This window comes from Acinonyx jubatus, chromosome D3 (assembly GCF_027475565.1).
Source record: "Acinonyx jubatus isolate Ajub_Pintada_27869175 chromosome D3, VMU_Ajub_asm_v1.0, whole genome shotgun sequence".
Lineage (NCBI taxonomy): Eukaryota > Metazoa > Chordata > Mammalia > Carnivora > Felidae > Acinonyx > Acinonyx jubatus.
This window is the reverse complement of record NC_069392.1, coordinates 78655339-78675304: the sequence shown is the minus strand read 5'-3', so window position 1 is coordinate 78675304 and position 19966 is coordinate 78655339. Positions and strand designations below refer to the sequence as shown.

The window sequence follows — 19966 nt, the reverse complement described above, 5'->3', positions numbered from 1 at the left end:
AAAATCTCAGAAAAATATATTTTACTAACACTAAATCAAGAAAGAAAAAAAACCGAAGGCCTACATAGCCCTATAATCATTTAAGAAATGGAATAAAACTTTTTCTCAAGAAATATCAGGCCCATATCATTTTATAGATGAATTCTATCAAAGTTCCAAGAAAGAGAACATTCCAAATTTGTGCAAACTCATCCACCCAACAAAAAATGAAGAAAAATACCACAAATTATTCTATAACCAAAAACAGATCAGAGTAACAGAAAAAAAAAATTATAGGCGAGTCTCAGTTATGAACACTTATCTTGAACAAAATGTTGCACCACAATCCAGAAATACAGAAGGAAAAAAACTATATCAAAAACAAATTGGATTTACCTCAGGAAAGGCAAGATGATTTAACATTATTGGAACTATAAAATCGTTAATCACATTAACAAATTAAAGAAGAAAACCAGGGGCGCCTGGGTGGCTCAGTTGGTTAAGTGTCCGACTTTGGCTCAGATCATGATCTCACAGCTCGTGGGTTCCAGCCCCAGGTTGGGCTCTGTGCTGACAGCTCGGAGCCTAGAGCCAGCTTTGGACCCTGTGTCTCCCTCTCTCTGCCCCTAACCCACTAGCATCCTGTCTCTGTCTCTCTCAAAAATAAAATAAATAAACATTAAAAAAAGAAGGAGGAGGAGGAGAAGAAGAAGAAGAAGAAGAAGAAGACCATATGATCATCCCCACAGCTGCAGAAAAAGCATTTGGTAACATTCACCACCCATTCATCATTCATGATAAAAACTCCCAGCAAACTAAGAACACAAATAACAACTCAAGCTGACAAAGTGTATTTATCAAACATCTAAGGCAAACTTCAGTGTTAATGATGATATACCACTCTCTTTAAGATCACTGAGAAGACAAGTATCTACTGTTTCTACTCAATACTGTACTAGAGTCCTGGCCATTACAGTAAGACACAAATATGTATTAAAGAAGAAAAAAATTGTCATTATTTTAATATTACATGATTAGCTACATAGTACACTCCAAAGATTCTATAGACAGTATATTAGAATAAATAAGAAAATTTAGCCAAGCGGCTGAATATAAAATCAATACTCAAAAGTCAGCTGTATTTCTATACACTAAAGACAAAATATTTTTTAATGCGATTTAAGCTAATCAATATAGACAGAAATTAGACCAGTGATTTCTGGAGGATGAGGAAAAGGGTGGAAGGAAGGGGGATAAAAGGAGCACAAGGAAACTTTCAGGGGTGATATGATCATTCTTATTCACTGTGGTGATGGTTGAATGGGTGTGTTTAGCTAGCTATACTGTTATCAAATTATCATCAAAATGTGCAGTTTAATGTCTGTCGATTATACCTCCATAAAGTTTGGTGAAGATGCAGAGAAACAGGAACACTTGTACACTGATGTGAGTGTAAAATGGTGCAACAACTTTGGAAAGCGATTTGACATCATCTTGTAGCATGTGCATATGCCCTATAGTCCAGTAACTGCACCCCTAAATGTGTATCTAAGAGCAGTATTTCTCAAGGAAGTAATTTATTTTAAGGATTTTGAATTAAACAGTTCATTGTACATTGTGCAGGACTGTCTAATACTTCGTGTGACTTTTTTTTCACTGAGCCCCTGCCCTGTAAAGGCCGATAGTGTCCCCTTGCACCAAATATATTGCTATTAACCAAACACTCTACTTTCCACGTTTCCCAGACTTTCCGCAATCAAGGTGAAGTCATGTGACTAGTTCTGGCCAATGAGCCACGAGCAGAAGTGGCGTGTGTCACTTCTACATCCAAATATACAAAAGCCAGTTTATGACTCTCCAGTTACCTCTTCCCTTGCTTAAGCACCAAAGGAAGGTTGCATGTTCCAAATGTTATAAGGGAGCAGAGCAGGCTGGGTCCCTGTACAGTTATGTGAAAAAAGAAATCTCTACCAATCTACAGTGGACGTTTAGTGGAATGAGAAAATTTAAGTCACTGACATCTGGGGGGGATTTGTCACCATAGCATAATTTAGCTTACATCAACTGATACGTTGACTGTTCAATCACTTCACAATCAAAACACTTGCACATATTATCCAATGTCCCCTTTGGGCACAGCACCTCTGAGAACTACTGTCCTAGAAAATCTACTTGTGTACCAGGAGGCATATCAACATAAGCCCATTTTGGCAGAATCATTTATAATGACAAAAAACTAGAAGCAACCCAATGTCCAACAGGAAAATTACTTAAGAAATTATGAGAATTTAGAACACTTACAGAGGGAAACGTTATACAGAAATGAAAACCACATACAGAAAGCAACATAGAATCTTATTATGAAGCATAATACTGAGTGAAAAAATTCAATCACAGAAGCCCACACATGGTATGATACCAATTTTACTCAGATCAAAAACAAGCAAAACAGTTACATCATAAAACTTATTTTAAAAAAGAAAATGATGAATACATATTCTAGGACAATGGGTGGATACCTTTGGGGTTGGGGGATACCAGTGGGACAGATGTAAAGAGAACACAGGTAGAAAACATTGGTGTTTATATGGCTGTGATTCCTAAACTGAATAGCAGTAGGTAAATGGTTATTCAATTTATTATGCATCATAATTTAACAAATATTAAGTAAAATATTAAAATGTTACACCTAAAAACCGATGTTAAATTCTACAGGATAAATTAAATATAATGTAATACTTGCACAATGAATAGAAACTTATCTATTAAATAATTTTCCCCAACAATGAAATTTTAAGAGTGCTTCATTTAGCTTTATATTTGGAATTCGACATTTGAAAATGTGAATTAATGATCATGCTCAAGTAGTGTTGTGTTTGATTTATCAGCAATTATTGCTAGGTTATGGCCAATCTATCTCACACTTCATTTCTGGCTCTGCTTCATAAATATTTTAAAAACAAAACCAAAAACCTTCCATTTACTCTTAGCTTTTCCTTCAACAGAATAAAACGGAATGAGCAGAATGAAAAAAGGAACAGATACACATTAATGAAAACTCAGACGGCCAAGAGTGAGTTATTTTTCCCTAACTCGGTCAACAGGTTTTAAAAGACTGTTTTTCGACATACTCAATTATTTTTAAAGGCATAGTACAAAACAGGTTTTACAAGGTTTGTCTGTGAGAAAAGGAAGCCATTTCAATTCATTCAATGGTAGAAGTCCATCCAATAATAGGCCTGGGAAACAAGACAAGTCTCTAGCCCTGAATGAAAATGCTAATTATAACTTGATCTTCTGAACCTTATCTGAACATTCCACTACTTTCCTGCCTCAGCTTCTCTGAGCACAATAATCTTTCTGGCCATCTCCTTCATATGTCAAAAGATTTTTCACCCTTCAAGTTCCACCATAATTGCTACCTCCTTCATCACAGAATTCCCTGATTCCCCCAGAACAAAATGTAATCTCTCTGCACTACTTTTTTGCATCTCTCTTAGAGCAGATTTTATTGTGTCCATCCTTCATCTCCGGATAGTAAATTATAAGCAATTCAAAGGCAGGGATGATGACTTATCCATCTTGGTATTTCTGGGGCACCAAGCAAAGTGGCTTCCCCACAGAGGTTATTTAATAAATAGTTATATTAAATTTGCCTAAGCAAACACCTAACATCATAGAGAAGAAAGAAACAGACTGTTGACCTAACAGGGCATCAAACATCAAATATGCATTTTTAATGATGACCTATTGGAGTAGTAATGATGACCAATTTTTCAGAATTCAATCCAAAGGACAAAATCTTCAGTAATAAGACACCAGTAATTCTTCAATGCTCAGACAAAAGTTAAGTAATGGCTTCAAAATAGATGACTGAAATAGATCTAAATGTACCTTGCAGCCAGAATCTTTTTTAAATGATCAAGTATTAGTCTTCTTAGGATTAGACTGTCTAATAGCAGAGGGGCGGGTAGGGAACTGACATGGGCTATTTACATAAGGAGAGACTACTTTAAATTATGAATGAAGAATGAATTTGCTACATAACAAGTGAATAATAACAGCATTTACTACTGCACACATCTGATTTTACCTCATTCCTAATCCCTGGAATAAACAGATCAAATATTTGCCAATTTTAAAAAGTTCACTTCAACAAAAGTGGTGTTTTATTTTCCCCTCTATTTATATCCTCCACGTTCTGCCGTCTTTCCCATGCCCATTCAGGGAAGAAAACAGTAAAGAAAATATTTGCTTAATATGCCCCCAATTTTCACACACCCTTTTCTTCATCCAAATTTGCCTTCCCATTTACTAAAAGATTATCCTATCATTTAAAAATCAGGAAATACTAACATATAATTATGGTAATGATACATCTACCAACACTTGGGAATTAATAAATTGACATGGCAAAAAAAAAAGAATGTAACATTTTCCCAAGCAATTTGGTTCTATTTCATAAATGATAGGAATAAAATAATTGACATGCCCAAAGAAAAGCAGCTAGCAATGTTGGGAATAACTATCAGCCATATCACAGCTCTTCTCTGAAACAAGGTAACATTTCAATTTCAAAAATTATGAATGGCTAAACTGATAAACTAAAAAATGCTAACTTCACTGGTCACTAAACAAAAATAAACAGAGAAGTAGGGCAAAGTTGGATCAAAGATTCATGCAAGAGAGAAAGAGTCTAACCTTTGGTAAGAATGCTTGAATGATCCTTAAGCCCTGGACTTAAGGATCATTATTCTATCCTACACAAGATACACTCAAGATATCAAGAGATGTCTGCTAATAAAGAATAACTTATCATCTGTAGCCTAAAATATAACACTGACTTTTAGTTGCTCTGTTTCAGGTCTGTAAATAAGATGCATGTACCAATAAAGTGATCGTCACCAGGGCCTCGTGTGAGCCGATGCGTGGCCATTTTCCACAACTCCACCATTCAACAATGCCCACTGGTGGAGCAAAACAGGAATTGAGTAAGACCTCAGATGAGTGAAAACCATGGACCCCGTATTACAGAAATGGCTCAAAGTGAGCTTAATAGCACTGGGGAACCCGTTAGCATTTTGTTCATTTTAAACTTACTTTTCCACCAATGAGAGGCAGAACATGCATCTTTCCGGCCCAGCTGTCTTTCACAGATGACACCATCAGGCAGGTCCCACACAGGATGACTTGGCGTCTGGCCCATCGGTTCACCGGCAACTGCATTTTGCCTTTACGGACGTTATACATTCCTGAGAGCTGAATCCGTTCAGAGCCACCAGTGCTGTGGGGTTTTCCTGAAACAAACACGCAAACACCTGAGTCCAAAGAAATGAGTTTTCAACTCGTTGGCATACCAGATAAACCACCTGGACCACAGAGAATAATTATGGGCAACAACCTAATTTATAATCGAGAGACTCTGAAATGTACAGTAATACAATTATGGTAAGAACTACCACATCTACTCCACACGTGCATTTTAATTTTGGGCGAAGAAGAGCTTTTTCCTTAAAACCCAAGGAAACGACCATTTTAACTCCTCTGTTACAACCCAAGTGTTATTTTCTTCTATATCCTCCACCATTTTTGTTTACATTTAAAAAAGGGATGACTTCAAGATTTTTATAAATGGCTCGAGTTAATTTCAGTACACTTGGAAGAAAACATTACAGACCAAGATAGGAAAACAACCTTCAAGATTTGGCATTTAATGAAACTAATCTGTTGTAATGAAATTAACTGATGACATTCTTCCTTCTACACTGACTCAATGTACACGTACTATTAAGGAGATGGAAAATAAGTAACTTTTCTAATAAGAAAATACTACTTGGTGGCAATGGTTAAGTCCTCAAAGACAGACTTAATGCCAGTTCTATGAAGGTTGGTGAGTGGTGCCTCTTGTGCCTCAGGAAGACAGAGACACAGGGAGATGCACTGAGCCTCAGAGACAAAGAGGGTACTGGGAAAGATCTTAAAAGTCTTTGTTTCCAAGCTGGAAATGAATCTGGCAGAATGACTTGCACACAAGTCCCATCAACTAGATGGGAGAATTCCTGTGACTCACGTGTCACGGCGTTATAAACAAGGAGAAAAACATTGCCAGTTGTAGACATTGAATGTATAGTATCAAAGAGGACCGAAACCCACTCTCAGAAATAAATTAATGAGAGACACGTGTCCTCACATAGGACCCAAGCCAGAAGTGTTCTTTTACTTGGAAATTTGCCTAGTTGCCAAAGGCTAGCAGAAGAAACATATTCAAGAGACATTATATTCTTATGAATATTAAGTACTAACATAAATACCAAGTAGTTTTGGTAGATGTCTAATACCTACTGGAGAAGGAAACGAAAAGAGCACCAGCATCAAAAATAGATCTCAAGAGATCCAGCGTGTTGGAACCATTCCAATACATACCTTTGGGCAGAAATAACAAAACCAGCAGGTTTGAATTTCACTTCCTCTTTCCCCCGGTACATCAGAATGTTTTATAAAATAGATACTGCACACTACATAATTTTGCTGGGGCCGGGCCAGCATGGAGTGTAACAGTGGTTCGGCTATTTAAACTTGGTGCCCAGCAAACAACTACACAGCTGCCACCCGCAAGGGAGCTGAGGGCCCCAATGAATTGTTCAGTCACCAGATGCTAATGCCCCACAAAGAGATAGGAAGCCCAGGAGACTTCACATCAGACACGACTTGCCAAAGGCTGCCAATGATGGATCAGACCACAGTCAGTCGCTTGTCCCCTTCTGTACTAGTTCATTTACACCCAGAAAGAAAACGCTCAGACTCCCAGGCTAAGAGCTCCTTTCTACATGACAGACATTTCCTGTCGGAAAGAAGCGCAAGATTACTAGATTTCAAAACTCCAATCTCCACAAATGTAATAAAGTAACACAGGCTAACGAGAGATCTGATCTAAATATGCATACGTGTGTGTGCATGGGCACACACAAACACACACACACACACACACACACACACGCCTACATACAGACTAATGAATGCAAAGGAGACATTTTATTTAGCCCCATCTGAGAATGGCTTCGAGTACACATGTTAACCTGTCACATTTATGTACATCTGTGAGTAGAGATTAATGAAAAAGACAACAGGGGTACATAAAGACAGCCCTTCAATTCTCCCAACTCCACAAAAATCCTACAGAAAGTCCCAGAACAAATCACCAGATAGAGTGGACTATATATCCCAGAGATAGATAGATAGATATATAAAGAGAGAGAGAGAGGAAGAATATGGACACATCAACAGAGATAGGCTTTTTATTCTCTAGTTAGAAAAATTCCCAAAGTGCCTGAATAGTCTTGGAGCCTAATGGTAAGATCAGTCTGTCCTTGGAAAGCCCTAAACATCCCAGCCTGAATCAAACCCCTCCTTGTCTTGTTCTGAGTGAATTTCAATATCCTTGTTGTCTGCTCCCTCCCTGGGTGTTCCAGATCACACACGCCCTCGGGACTTGCTGTGTACCAAACAGGGCTCCGGGGAATATGGAGATGAATAAGACTCTACACCTAGGCAATCAGCCACGTGCACCCTCCTTTGCGTCAGACTTCTTTATTCTATGACATAGGAATTATTTTCTCTCTCCCTGCCAACTCTCAAACTTCTCATTTCGGAGGAATTCCAACTGTCCCATGCTCCAATAAATATTGACAACACCAAGTGACCAATGCCTGCCAATTCAAAGTTGGATCGGTCGTGAAAACTTTTACTTTAGAAATGTTACTCTAATTCCCTGCAGGTTTAAGGCATTTCTTACATGACGCAGGAGGAAAGATAGACAGCAAAAGCAAGTATTTCAAGCTGAGATAGAGACCTGACCACAGCAATGTTTGCTGCAGTCTACTTCAGTTTCGTCTATCAGCAGAGAATTTTACTAAATAAATGATTCAAAGTATTTATTCATTTAAGGGAAACTACGGTCTGTTCTGCTACAGTATGTGATTCATTAATTCCAATGAGCTCATATGATTGTAAATAGAGGACTGGTGTCATTTTAACATGCTGTATTATGTTGGTTCATAAAGATTTACTCTAGGCAAAAGGAGCCAGATTGGTAGAATTCTAACTTTCAACAGCAAAGGGAAAAACCCACAGTAAATACACCATCTCTGCACCCACAAGACAGCATTACTACTGTTCTGTCACTGTGAATTTTTAATATTCCTTAAGGCAACTCGACTTCCAGCCTGCCTGGGCTGCCTGGGTTAGCTCCTGCGGCCCATCGTTACTTTTGTTAGTATTTTGGTTTTAAAGATGCATGAACTTAGAGTCCTACCCTCTTCCAACTGCATTTTCCCGTAAACTTTTATTTCTCATTTACAATTGTGGAGAACAGGAAAATTTTCAGGAACATCTACAGAGTAACAGAAACACCTGTTTTAACTCTAAGACCATTGAAACAACAGAGAAATAAGTACAAATTTGGCTGTTGCCAATTACATGCCTTTGCGAAATGTATAACCATGTCTATCATTGCAGTGGCTTAAAAAGACTCCATAAAATTCTTTTAAACTCTTCCCCTCAAGAGATGAGGCCTAACTCCACTCCTCTTGCATGTGGACAGTACTTAGTGACTGGCTTCTAACAAAGAGAATGTGGCAAAAGTGAAGCGACTTCTGAAACCAGGTCGTAAAGGGCATATAATCTCCTCCTTGCTCTCTCTCTAGGATCACTCCCTCTGGAGAAACCAGCTGCCCTGTCACAAGGACACTCTGGAGACCCTACGAAAAGGCGAACAAGGTGAGGCACTGAAATTTCCGGCCAACAGCCAGCAAGGAAGTGAGGCCCCTCTTCACCAGCCGCATGACTGAGCCATATTGGAAGCAGATCCCCCAGCTCCAGGCAAGCCCACGGAACTGCTGCCCCCAAATCATCTCGACGGCGGACCTCAGGATACTTGAGACACAACCACCCAGCTAAGCTGCTCCTAAATTCCTGATTCCGAGAAACTAGAATAAATGTGTGGTATTTGAAGCCATGAAGTTTTGGGGCAATAACTAATACAACTTTACTAAGTCGGTGTCAGTTCTATTTACCCAAACATAGCATTACTTTAATAACCCACTTTCCCCTAAAATAATCCATAGAACTTTGTACAAATAGTAAAGGTCTACTGTAATCAGAAATATTAACAAACAAGAATAAGAATAGTATATAAAGCAATCACAACATCCACAACTTAAGAGAACGGAAGCATTCATGATGATACGGCACCAAAACCTAAGAGAGCCTGATCACTGCATAAAAATCAATGGAAGAATTTACCATGCCCCTAGAGCTGGAAATGGTCAGGAATAAGTGAAAACATTCAACCCTCACCTGACCTTCTCTACCTTTAGAGCTTAGACTGACGAAACTCTAAAGCATGTTTCTTATTGCATATAAATCCTTAAATCCTTCTTGACTACCTTCAGTGACAGAAAGACTGAATTAAATTACTTGCCTAGGGTCATTTCAAGAGCTGGCAGAAGGATTTCAACAACCCATAACAAGGTCTAGAGACCTGAGCACTGAACTGGCACCTGGGAATTTGGTCTCACAGCTGAAAGGCTAAACAGGCTCAGCGAGACGTGCTGGCAGGAGCTTTGAAACAGATTTAAGACTAGCTGCTTTTAGCTAATGGAAATGACAACCAGCTGCTAAATAGATTTGGGGAGGGTTAATTTGTGTATCAGATCAAAATATATAAAGTCAACTGCCCAATAAATCTTGCTTCTTACTGACAGCTACTCAATTCGATTAGGTTTATTTGTAGCCCCCAAATTACCATAGACCCTTCTCCCTGAGCAATCTCATGCCTTGAACCTTTCTCTAATCTCTAAATTCTTGAATACCACTGGAGCTTACAATTTCCCTTATAATACTAATTAAAACAGCACCTGGAAAATGTGAGCTACCTCTTCATATTCTTACAGGTGCTGTAAACACAGAGCCAATATAATTTTTGAAAAAATCCACCAAAGCAAAATCGAAATAAAACTATAGTAAAATTAGCCATGAACTTAAAAAAATCCAAAAAGTCGAAGTAATGAAGATGATTACTACAACATACATTCTACATAATACATAACAAGCGATACTAAATTCAAATGCCACAAGAAAATGCTGAATGAAGGAAGACAAGTTACAGCGGAGGGCCTCAAACTTCAGCATGCACCAAAATCACCTGGAAGGCTTGCTAAAAACAGATTGCAGGGCTCCATTACCCAGAGTTTCTGATTCAGTAATCCTAGGTGGGGGTGGGATGTTCTGCTGATGCTGTGGGTCTAGGACCACCATGAGACCCACTGCGTTACAGCATTAGGTTAACAGTGTTTTTTCAACCAGGTGATCGTCAGCATTTGTTTGATAAACCTTGACCAAGGAAGCAAGTCCATCAATTTGGGGAAAGGATGACAAAGGCAACCAGAAATGAATGAGAGGGCAGGTGCTGCCTTTATACCCGCTCGTCCCTCTTTCTTCCCTCACTTCCTGTCCTCACAAGGAACTTGATTCATCTCTCAGGCATCTTTAAAGTTCCCTCCATTCCATCATCAAAATTACTCCTTTGTTGTCAGAATACCTGATGCTCACGTCTCTTCTTGGGATGTATATTTAGAGAAGGTATTTTCTTCAAAGGTGGGTTTCATTACAATCTTGAATTCACAGAGTACATAACCCTTCCCTGCTTTATGTGTGTCTTCAGCTCCGTTCCAGGAGCCATACGTGGTTAGCTGGTGTAGCCTCCCCTTATTAACTTCACATTTGGCAAAGAAAACGCATTTGAGAAGTGTCATCAAATCAACCTTCACCTGTCAGGTCAGTGTCTTTGCCATCTGTTCCCTCCCTGAAATGGCAGTCTCATCTCTCTGTGCAGAATCAGACCATACCTTGAGAGCCTTTTCAACATTCTCCTGAGTTTTCTTTCTCATTGGATGAGCGATTTTTTTCCTTGGCTAGAAAAATCACTGTAACGGTTTCACAAACTTTTTGTTGTCCTTTCCACTATGGTGCATGGTAGACTTGTTCAGGTCCACAGGTTTGTTAACCCTCAGCCACATCCAACATTCTCAAATTACCTACAACTTCTATTTTCTGGCTAAAAACCATCATTTTGGTAGACGGAAGAATTTTCATCACCTGCTTTCCCAGCTGGCTTTATTTTTGTCATCCTTCTCCACAAAGGATGTCATAAGGCAACAAGCATTCAAGCATGAAACACCACGAGTGAGGAGAAACAGCTGAACTTCTCAGAAACAACGGGCAACAGGCCTCATGGTATGCTTGATTCAAATTTAGGCCTCAGAATCATTACAAATTACTATTTATCATGAGGCTTTGGAAGCCTTGGGAGGATTAAATATTAAGTCTGAGAATGCCTAAGGTCTAGTATACCCATAACAGCTCGCAAAAGAAAAACCATACTCACTCCCTCCTTTAGATAAAATTGTGACTTGTGTCAGAGGTGATGCGTACTGCTGTGGGTGTGGAAATCAGGGTGATGAGGCTAGACAGCTCCATCACTCCAGCTAAGTTTTCCCTGTGAGAGGCTTTTCTTAGGAGGGTTGTGAAGTTCCAAAGAGGCGTGCAAGCATTCGTAAGTAAATGCTAAAATAAGAATGCTAAACTCACGCATGAATGATTTGGGGATAACCCACACCACTACCCCACTTTCCTAGTTTAAAAAAAAAAAAAAAAAAAAAAAAGACCCGACACGTCTGTTCCCTTTGCTGGTAGGAACAGACTTTGGCCGAGATGACTTGAGAAGGTTACAAAGAGCAATGTCCACACCATCACATTCAGACCCAATGTGATTCAAAACGCTTATCCCCAGTTCTCTCTGGGAGGCGGGGTTAGGGTTGATGTTCCACTTTATAACACATGTCCGTAACGTTTAAGTTTTATAACAAAAACAAAGATTCCAAGAGGAAAGCAATTTCCTAATTCCTCTCTACTGCATTACGTAATAGTGAGCTACCTACCTTTTCCCCTACAAGGTTGTTCACACTAAAGACACTGAGTCCAGATTCAGATGTTCTAAAATGGACCTTAAAACTTATCTTGTACAAACGTCGCCTCAGAAATGTCTGAAACTCACCCATTTCAAATAATGACCATCCTTCCAACTTATTAGGAATCTCAAGAAAAAAAATTGCAAAACCTCCCATAATTGGCCCATTCCTATAATTTACCTATAGGTAATTATGGGAAACCTGATGAGCTTTATTTTAAGCCTTCTCAGAGTAACACATAAAATCCACAAAGTCCTCACTTATTTTCTGTTACTATTTCAAATGCAGCCCAATCATCCAAAGTTTAGAAGAAAGGGTAGTAAAAAACAACAAAATAAACATAATTCTACTTTCTTCATAGTATTACAAACAATTTTGGTGAATTTTTTCAATTTTTTATCTGCATAGCATTTATATACTTATAACATACACACCATCTTATATCCTGCCTCTTCCAACTACACACTTTCCCAAGTTGTCAGTCGTTATATCTTAAAGACTTGCAAGATATGCTATAAATTATCTTTTGTTTCCTCATTTCATTACTAAGGACTGTTTCCAAATTTTCATTGTACGAATTGCTGAATCAAAGAGCCTGATTTTACCAGTTCTTCCTAGGCAGCAACTCTAAATCAGCTATAAATCAGCAAAATCAGCAAAATGAGCAAGAATAAGTATGCTTCCACTACTGAATATTTTCCCCCAAAGGAATGAGTGACCTTTACAGACATCCTAAGAACATATGAAAGAAACAAAAGCACAGTAAACCATACTATTAATAAAAATGAACCCACACCCACTCTCTATATGGAAATAGGTTTCAGATTGCTGATACCAGTAGACATATTTGAATACGACATGGGAAGTCTCTGCTTTTTAAAGAATGATTAAAAGAAAATAGACTACACAAGCAAAAGAAAGAGGAAAAAAAACATCTAATTTTTCTGATGAAAACATTTGTTAACATTTGTACAAAGGCAAATAGCATTCTGACTTTATCCAGCACTCTATTGTTTTCCCAATCCCAAATAACTTTTTACCAAAGGGGTAAAGTCAGAGGGAGAGGTTACTCTGCACTGAGTCACTAACTTGCTGTGACTACGAGGAACAGCAAAACACTTAGCAATGGATTAAAAAATAATAATAATAATAAAATTCCCAGGCAACCACAATGAAAATAGTTGTAAATGACTGTCATGGATTTTATACTGTTTGTTACCATGAAAGCATATTTAATAAATCTTTCAGATCTAGGGTACTGATTTAATTCCTTGGTGACCAAATCACTTATTCACAAGTAAGTCCTTTAATCTTCAGAGGGTTCTAGAACCCTAGAACTCCAGTCTTCCTGGGCTTTACACTTCCTTCAACTCACCCCTTCCCGTGGCTTGTAAATTCCAGAGTAGGCCAAACACAGTCTACGGTGGCTCTTTCCTAAGCGCAGGTCCAAAGCCTAGCACAGTATCTGGAACAGACTAAGCACTCAACAAGTAACTCTTGCATCAATGAATATACACCTATGTTCGGGCCAAAGGAAAAACCACTTCTTAACATACACGGCTCAAATTACGAAAACTATGTAATCTATAGCTATATGTTTGAGGGAAAGACAGGTTGGAAGAAAAAACAGGTGGCTCAAAACAAACTTTCTAGCTTCTGACAATTCTTAATTTATATTACAAAGGAAAACATTTGCCTGGAATTCTCAGCCAAATATTTCAAACTTTTTTTCTAGAAATATCAAGGGAATTATTTTTTAAGTAAAGGAAGGGAGGCGTTAACAATGGCGTTTACAAGCCATCATTCCACAGCAGGAATGATGTCCATTGATCGCTTTTAGTGTCCCTGGAAACTAGAGAGCAAAATTTGTCTCCAAAACTTGCTGACAATAAGAAAAGAGTATTTGCTAGCTCATTCTTCAGACTATAAAGTTACTAGAAGAACAAAAACTTTTGAGGAACATGAACGTCCAGGTACTGTGGAACCTTATATCAGAAATTCAAGGGGCACCTGGCTGGCTCAGTCACGAGAAAGAGCATGCTGCACTTGAGTGCTAGTTTATGAGTCCAAACCCCACGGTATAGAGATTACTAAAAAATAATAATAGTAATAAACTTAAAAGAAAATTTAAAACCAGTTATTCATTTTCATTGTGATTTATAGAAGTAACATTATATTGTAATGGAACATGATTCCAGGTCATACCTGTCAAATCTAAATTATCAAAGAGAAGTTTTCATTTTAGTAAGGCAACAAGATATAAAATGTCATTGTTCAAAACACGGGGGAGTTTGAGTGACTTAGAACACACACTGGGAAATCTAAATCCCACATCCAAAACAATAAGATAAAAGCTTCATGGTTACCAAATATACTAAAATGATTTTTAAACTATGAGTGCACCAAAACACTATTTTGTATACATTCATGGCACAATTACATATGCTATTTTGGTAGAAACTGGTTGGGTGTTTCAACAATCCCATTTCATCATCCTAGAGCACACATAATAACTGCATTTGTCAGCCTCTCTTGGAATTCTGCTGGATTCTTGCAACTAGTCTGGCCAAGAAAATGTGGGCAGAAATATATAAGCCACTTCCGGGTCTGCCTATGCCATACATCCTCTTGCACAGGCTCCTCACCCACTGACCAGCTGAAGATGGTCCAGCAGAATGCTCAGGAGGCTCAAGGGGGTGGTGAGCCACAAGATGGAAGGAGCCCAGGTTCCTGAGTCACTTGGAATGGAGCTGCCTGACCAGAATCATCAGCAATGGACTTGGTCATGAGAACAAAAGAAACTTGTCCTGTGTTAAAGAGTAAGACTGGTATGGTTGGTTGTTGCAGTAGCTAAAATGTCTCTAACACAGTTATATTCAAGTCAAAGTTTCACCCTAACTAGAACTGAAATAAATTGCTATCATACTGCATAAGCAAACTCCTAAAACTGGGAACACCAATATGCGTTAGTAGGTTGCTAAGCCTCCCATCCTTCTTACGACCTACAAGGGGAAAAGGGCTCTGATCATTGTGCTACCTGTCACAAGGGAGAGGGGCAAGGGTAAGTGATGCTGGCACGCTTCTTGCAGATAACATAATGGCAGCCAATTCTCCGGAAGAGGGGCTCTGAGCAGCAGCCTGCAAAGCAAGTAGAGTGGCTCTGAAAGTAGCAATGATCCATCTTTTGGTGAAAATTACTCTTGGAATCCTAAACTATTTGTATTAGTTATGGACCCACATGCCTAGGTCTGCCATAAGTTGGGTAGCTTCAAACAACAGAAACAGGTATAGACTCCAGAAGTCTGAAATCAAGGTGTCAGTGGGGATGATTCCTTCCAAAGGCTTGGAGGGAGAAGCTGTCCTATGCCTCTCTCCTCGATGCTGGTTACAGGTAATCCTTCACATTCCCTGCCCTGTGGCAGCATGATCTCAATCTTTGCCTCTGTCCTCCTATCACATTATTTGTGTGTCTCTGTGTGCATCTCTTCTTGGAAGGGCACCAGTCTTTGGACTTAGGGCCAACTTTAATCCAGTATGACCTCAACTTAACTTATTACACCTGCAAAGATGCTGAAGTCACATTCTGAGGTTCTGCATGGACATGAAGTTTGGGAAGACACCTACTACACTATTGATCCCTCATCTGAACAAGTCTAGTTTTCTTTGGTTTTACAGTTCTTTTTCAAAACTTGATAATTAAATAGTTACAGTACTACCCTTGTTCGGTATGCCATCGTGCATTCTCCATACAATGCGGTGAGTATATTATTAAGTTTACGATAAAACTTAATCATGAAGTGCCCCCTAAGATCAAGCAATTAGTGTTAGCTGAGCTCTAAACAGATTGCTAGGTACAACACGGCATTTTGACCTTTAAATGTTTAAGGCAAATGCCCCAGCTGACGAAAGTATCATGTCTCTACTCACCGTATCTGGAAATTCAAACTACTAAAGATACATGAAGCATTCCATGGTTTTTGCCTGTAGTAGGGCAATAGCTTGGCTACAGACCAATAATTGGTCCATTAGTAGACTGTGCCAGTGTTAGCAGATCACTTCCCTCTAAGTCAAAAAAACTTCTTTCAAAGTTAAACAAACCTCATTGTTTATTTAACTGTCTTCAGGAGAAGCTCTTAGTACTCGAAGAAGACTTAAAAACCGTGAAGATTAACCTGCAGACTATCACAGTCTTACATATTTTTTCAACAATTTTACATATTTTTGGTACCTATTTAAAACTCTAAATGAAGCTAGCATCCATCAATTAAACCAACGAGACGGTGAGCTAAAATGCCAACACATGTACAAACAATGTGCCCATTAGTTATAAAACACTGAACAGAGCAAACTTACTGAGCATAAACACTCACTTAACCAACATTCAGGGTAAAAATTACCATCAAAAATAGTATATCTAACATTCAATTAGTTGTACGACATGCTAAGAAATGCCAATACAATTTTTAATCACTTACATGTATTCAAGGTCATCACTATAAATCATTCTAACTGCCTGGGACTAGCAACTATATATATGTCAAAGTAGAAGAGCCATTCATTCTCAATTTCCCTCTCTCCCTCATTATCTTCAATTCTTATCAGTTCTATCTCCCAAATATATCCCAATCCAATAGCTGTCATCTTTTGCTGAGTGAACAACAAACTCTCTTAGTTCCTTTGTTTCCATTCTCTAGGTCACTGTGGCAGCCATCCACAGCCCCTGTTGTGGGTTGAAATGCATTTCCCAAAAAGATATATTCAAGTCCTAACCCCCAGCACCTGTGAATGCAACCTTATATGGAAATAGGGTCTTTGCAAATGCAGTCAAGTGAAGATAAGATCATACTGGATTAAGGTAGCTCGAACCCAGTGACCAGTGTCCTTACAAGAGGAAAATTTGGGGGCGCCTGGGTGGCTCAGTCAGGTAAGCATCAGACTCTTGATCTCAGCTCAGATCATGATCTCATGGTTCGTGAGATTGAGCTCTGAGTTGGGTTCTGTGCTGACAGCACAGAGCCTGTTTGGGGTTCTCTCTCTTCCATTCTCTCTCTCGTTCTCTCTCAAAATAAATAAATAAACTTAAAAATTAAAATAAGGGATGCTGCAGCCTCATCTTAAAAAAAAAAAAAAAGGAGGAAAATTTGGACAGGCACACACAGGGAAAATGGGCATGTGACAACAGATGCAGAGACTGGAGTGACCCAGTTGCAAAGCCAAAGAACACCAAGGATTGCCAGCAAAACCAGAAGCCAGGAAAGACCAGGAAGAATCCTCCCCTAGAGGCTTCAGAGGGAGCACCTCTAGCCTCTAGACCTGCAAAATAAATTTGTCATTTTTTTAAAGATGTAAAAAAATTTTTTTAACGTTTTATTATTTTTGAGAGAGAGAGACAGAATGAGAGTGGGGTAGAAGCACAGAGAGAGGGAGACACAGAATATGAAACAGGCTCCAGGCTCTGAGCTGTCAGCACAGAGTCTGACACGGGGATCGAACTCACGAACCATAAGATCAAGAACATCACGAACCGAAGCTGGATGCTTAACCGACTGAGCCACCCACACACCCCTAAATTTCTGTCATTTTAAATCACCCAGCATGTGATAATATGTTACAGTGGCCCCCAGAAAACAGGTGTCAGCAGGGCTGTGCTCCCTCCAGATGTTCTGGGGGAGAATTTGTTCCTTGCCTTTTCCGGCTCAGGAGCTGTCAGCATCCCTTTGCTTCTAGCCACATCACTACAATCTCTGTCTGCAACTTCACCTTTTTCTCTATGTGTCTCAGATCTCCCTCTGCTCACTCTTGTAAGAAAACCTGTGATTGGATTTAGGGCTCTCCTAGATAATCCAGGATAATCATCCCATCACAAGATCTTTAGCTTAATCACAGCCACAAAGACCCTTTGTCCAAATAAGGTGACGCTCACAAGTTCTGGGGATTAGGACATGGTGGACATGTTCGGGGGCCATTACCACCTACCATACTAGGCATCAGAAACTCACAAATGTGTCTGGCAAGTGAATATACCTTTGTTAGAGAGGAGGAGGGGGGAAACCGAGGAAAGGAAACTGAAGAAATGAGGAAGGTCAGAGGGAGAGGGAATTGTATGTTACGAAGCACTTGTCCCAGTGGCACTCTACCCAGTCATCTCTACCAGGTAAGCTCCTACCTTTCAAGGCCCAATTCAAACGATGACTTCTCTGCAAAGCCCTCCCCCGGTCCCACTTCCCAAGGGCGGAGGGTCCCACACCACTATTTTCATATCTTTATCCCAACCTTTCCCCCACCTTACCCTCAATTTCTAGGACTACCAACTCCCCGAAGGCAGCAGCCATGACTTACTCATCTTTCAAACTTCTATACTTGTCACAGTATATGAGGAGTAGGAAGAGGAAATAAAGCTAACAGTTATTTCACATAAGCTATCTCATTTAATAAAAAAGAAAGCACTTTAAAAAACTGTATTGAAAATGGTGGCGATGTCTGTCAACTTTATCATTACAGTTAAGAAAAGGCAAAAAGGGGGATTCTAGTTGGTGTCTATAAAATGTGGAAGTCCCTGGAGTGGCCGTCAATACCATCTGGTACCATATGCCTTCGTAAGATAAATCGGTGAAGTCAGCACAGCAAGCAGCTCTTTGAGAGAGCATGCCAAGGTCATGCTTCTGCCAGGACCTGGCCCAACAGCATGAGAACAGGCCCGATAACCTAGACACTCCAACCAGCACATCCCAGGGCTTTGTCCTATATTTGGGCTGGTTTTGTCCAGTTTTTCACCTACAAAAAAATATACAGCCTCTGACTCCACAGTCAAAGAGATAAGTAAAACTCAACCCAGACCAAAAGTGCGTGCTTTCATTCATGGCATGGTATTGATTTTTGGTGTCTCTCATGAATTTAGAAAGGAAAACAAAACAAAACAAAAAACAAAAAAACCTAATTTAGTATACAGAATAGAGTCCACATAGTTTTAAATAAAGCCTAATGATAAATACATTGATATTACTTTAAAGAAAATATTAACATTGAAGTCTAAAATGAGAATTAAGGCAGGATTAAACTGAAAGTCAGATCCTGAATTCTAGACCTGGCTTTGCCACTAACTAGCTCTATGACTTGAGAGAAGTCATTTTACTTCGCTAGGCCTTTATCTCTCAAATGGGGACAGAAAATGGGAAAATCAGATTAGATCACTGGTTAACAAACTGTGTCCTCAATGGTCTCAAATCCCATCTTTCCCCCAATCCAACTCCTAATAAAGAGGGGAATGAACACACACACACACACACACACACACACACACACACACACACACACAAACTGGATTATCTGATTATTAAGGGTCTTTCTTGGTACAAGGTCCTAGAGCTTTCTGTGATTTACACATTAACTATTCCTCAGATACTTTTTCCCAGCTGTATACAGGGTAGCTCCTTAATGCTCCCTATTTTTGTAAATAATGGTGATAGTGCCTTCAGTGTTATTATACCTGTTACTGGTGCTATTTTCTTCTGTAAGAGGTCAGAGGACTGCACGAGCTGTCTTTTGAATGTATTAATCATTCCCATGTGCAATCTTCTAAAATCAAGCAAATTTTTAAAGATCAGAAGAATGTTCCTTCCTACTCATCAAACTGTGGCATGATAATTAAGGATCATGGTTAGGAGTCAAAGTTAATGTTAGAAAGAAAAACATGACACTTTCACTTTTATAACCTTTCCGATGTTTACCCCCATGTATGTCTTCAGAAATACCCAACTTCGGACAGAAAAAGATAGTCATAGTAGAGCTATTTTGAGCTTCTCTCAAATTAATGACTTTAAGTCCTTTGAAAATTTACATGGTGATGGGCTGGCTCAGTTGGTAGAGCACATGACTCTTGATCTCAGGGTTGTGAGTTCAAGCCCCACGTTGAGTGTGGAGCCTACTTAACAAAAAAAAAAGTTACATGGTTATAACTTAAT

General features: G+C 39.2%; 1 protein-coding gene across 1 annotated transcript in view; it reads right to left on the bottom strand.

Annotated features, from left to right (window-relative positions):
- The window catches only part of PHLPP1 (PH domain and leucine rich repeat protein phosphatase 1), a 211600-nt gene that overhangs the window by 102650 nt on the left and 88984 nt on the right, over nt 1–19966 (bottom strand). The window contains exon 2 of the mRNA XM_027069127.2: nt 5080–5276. Within this exon, the coding sequence (XP_026924928.2) occupies nt 5080–5276 (197 nt within the window). The remainder of the gene's footprint in view (nt 1–5079; nt 5277–19966) is intronic.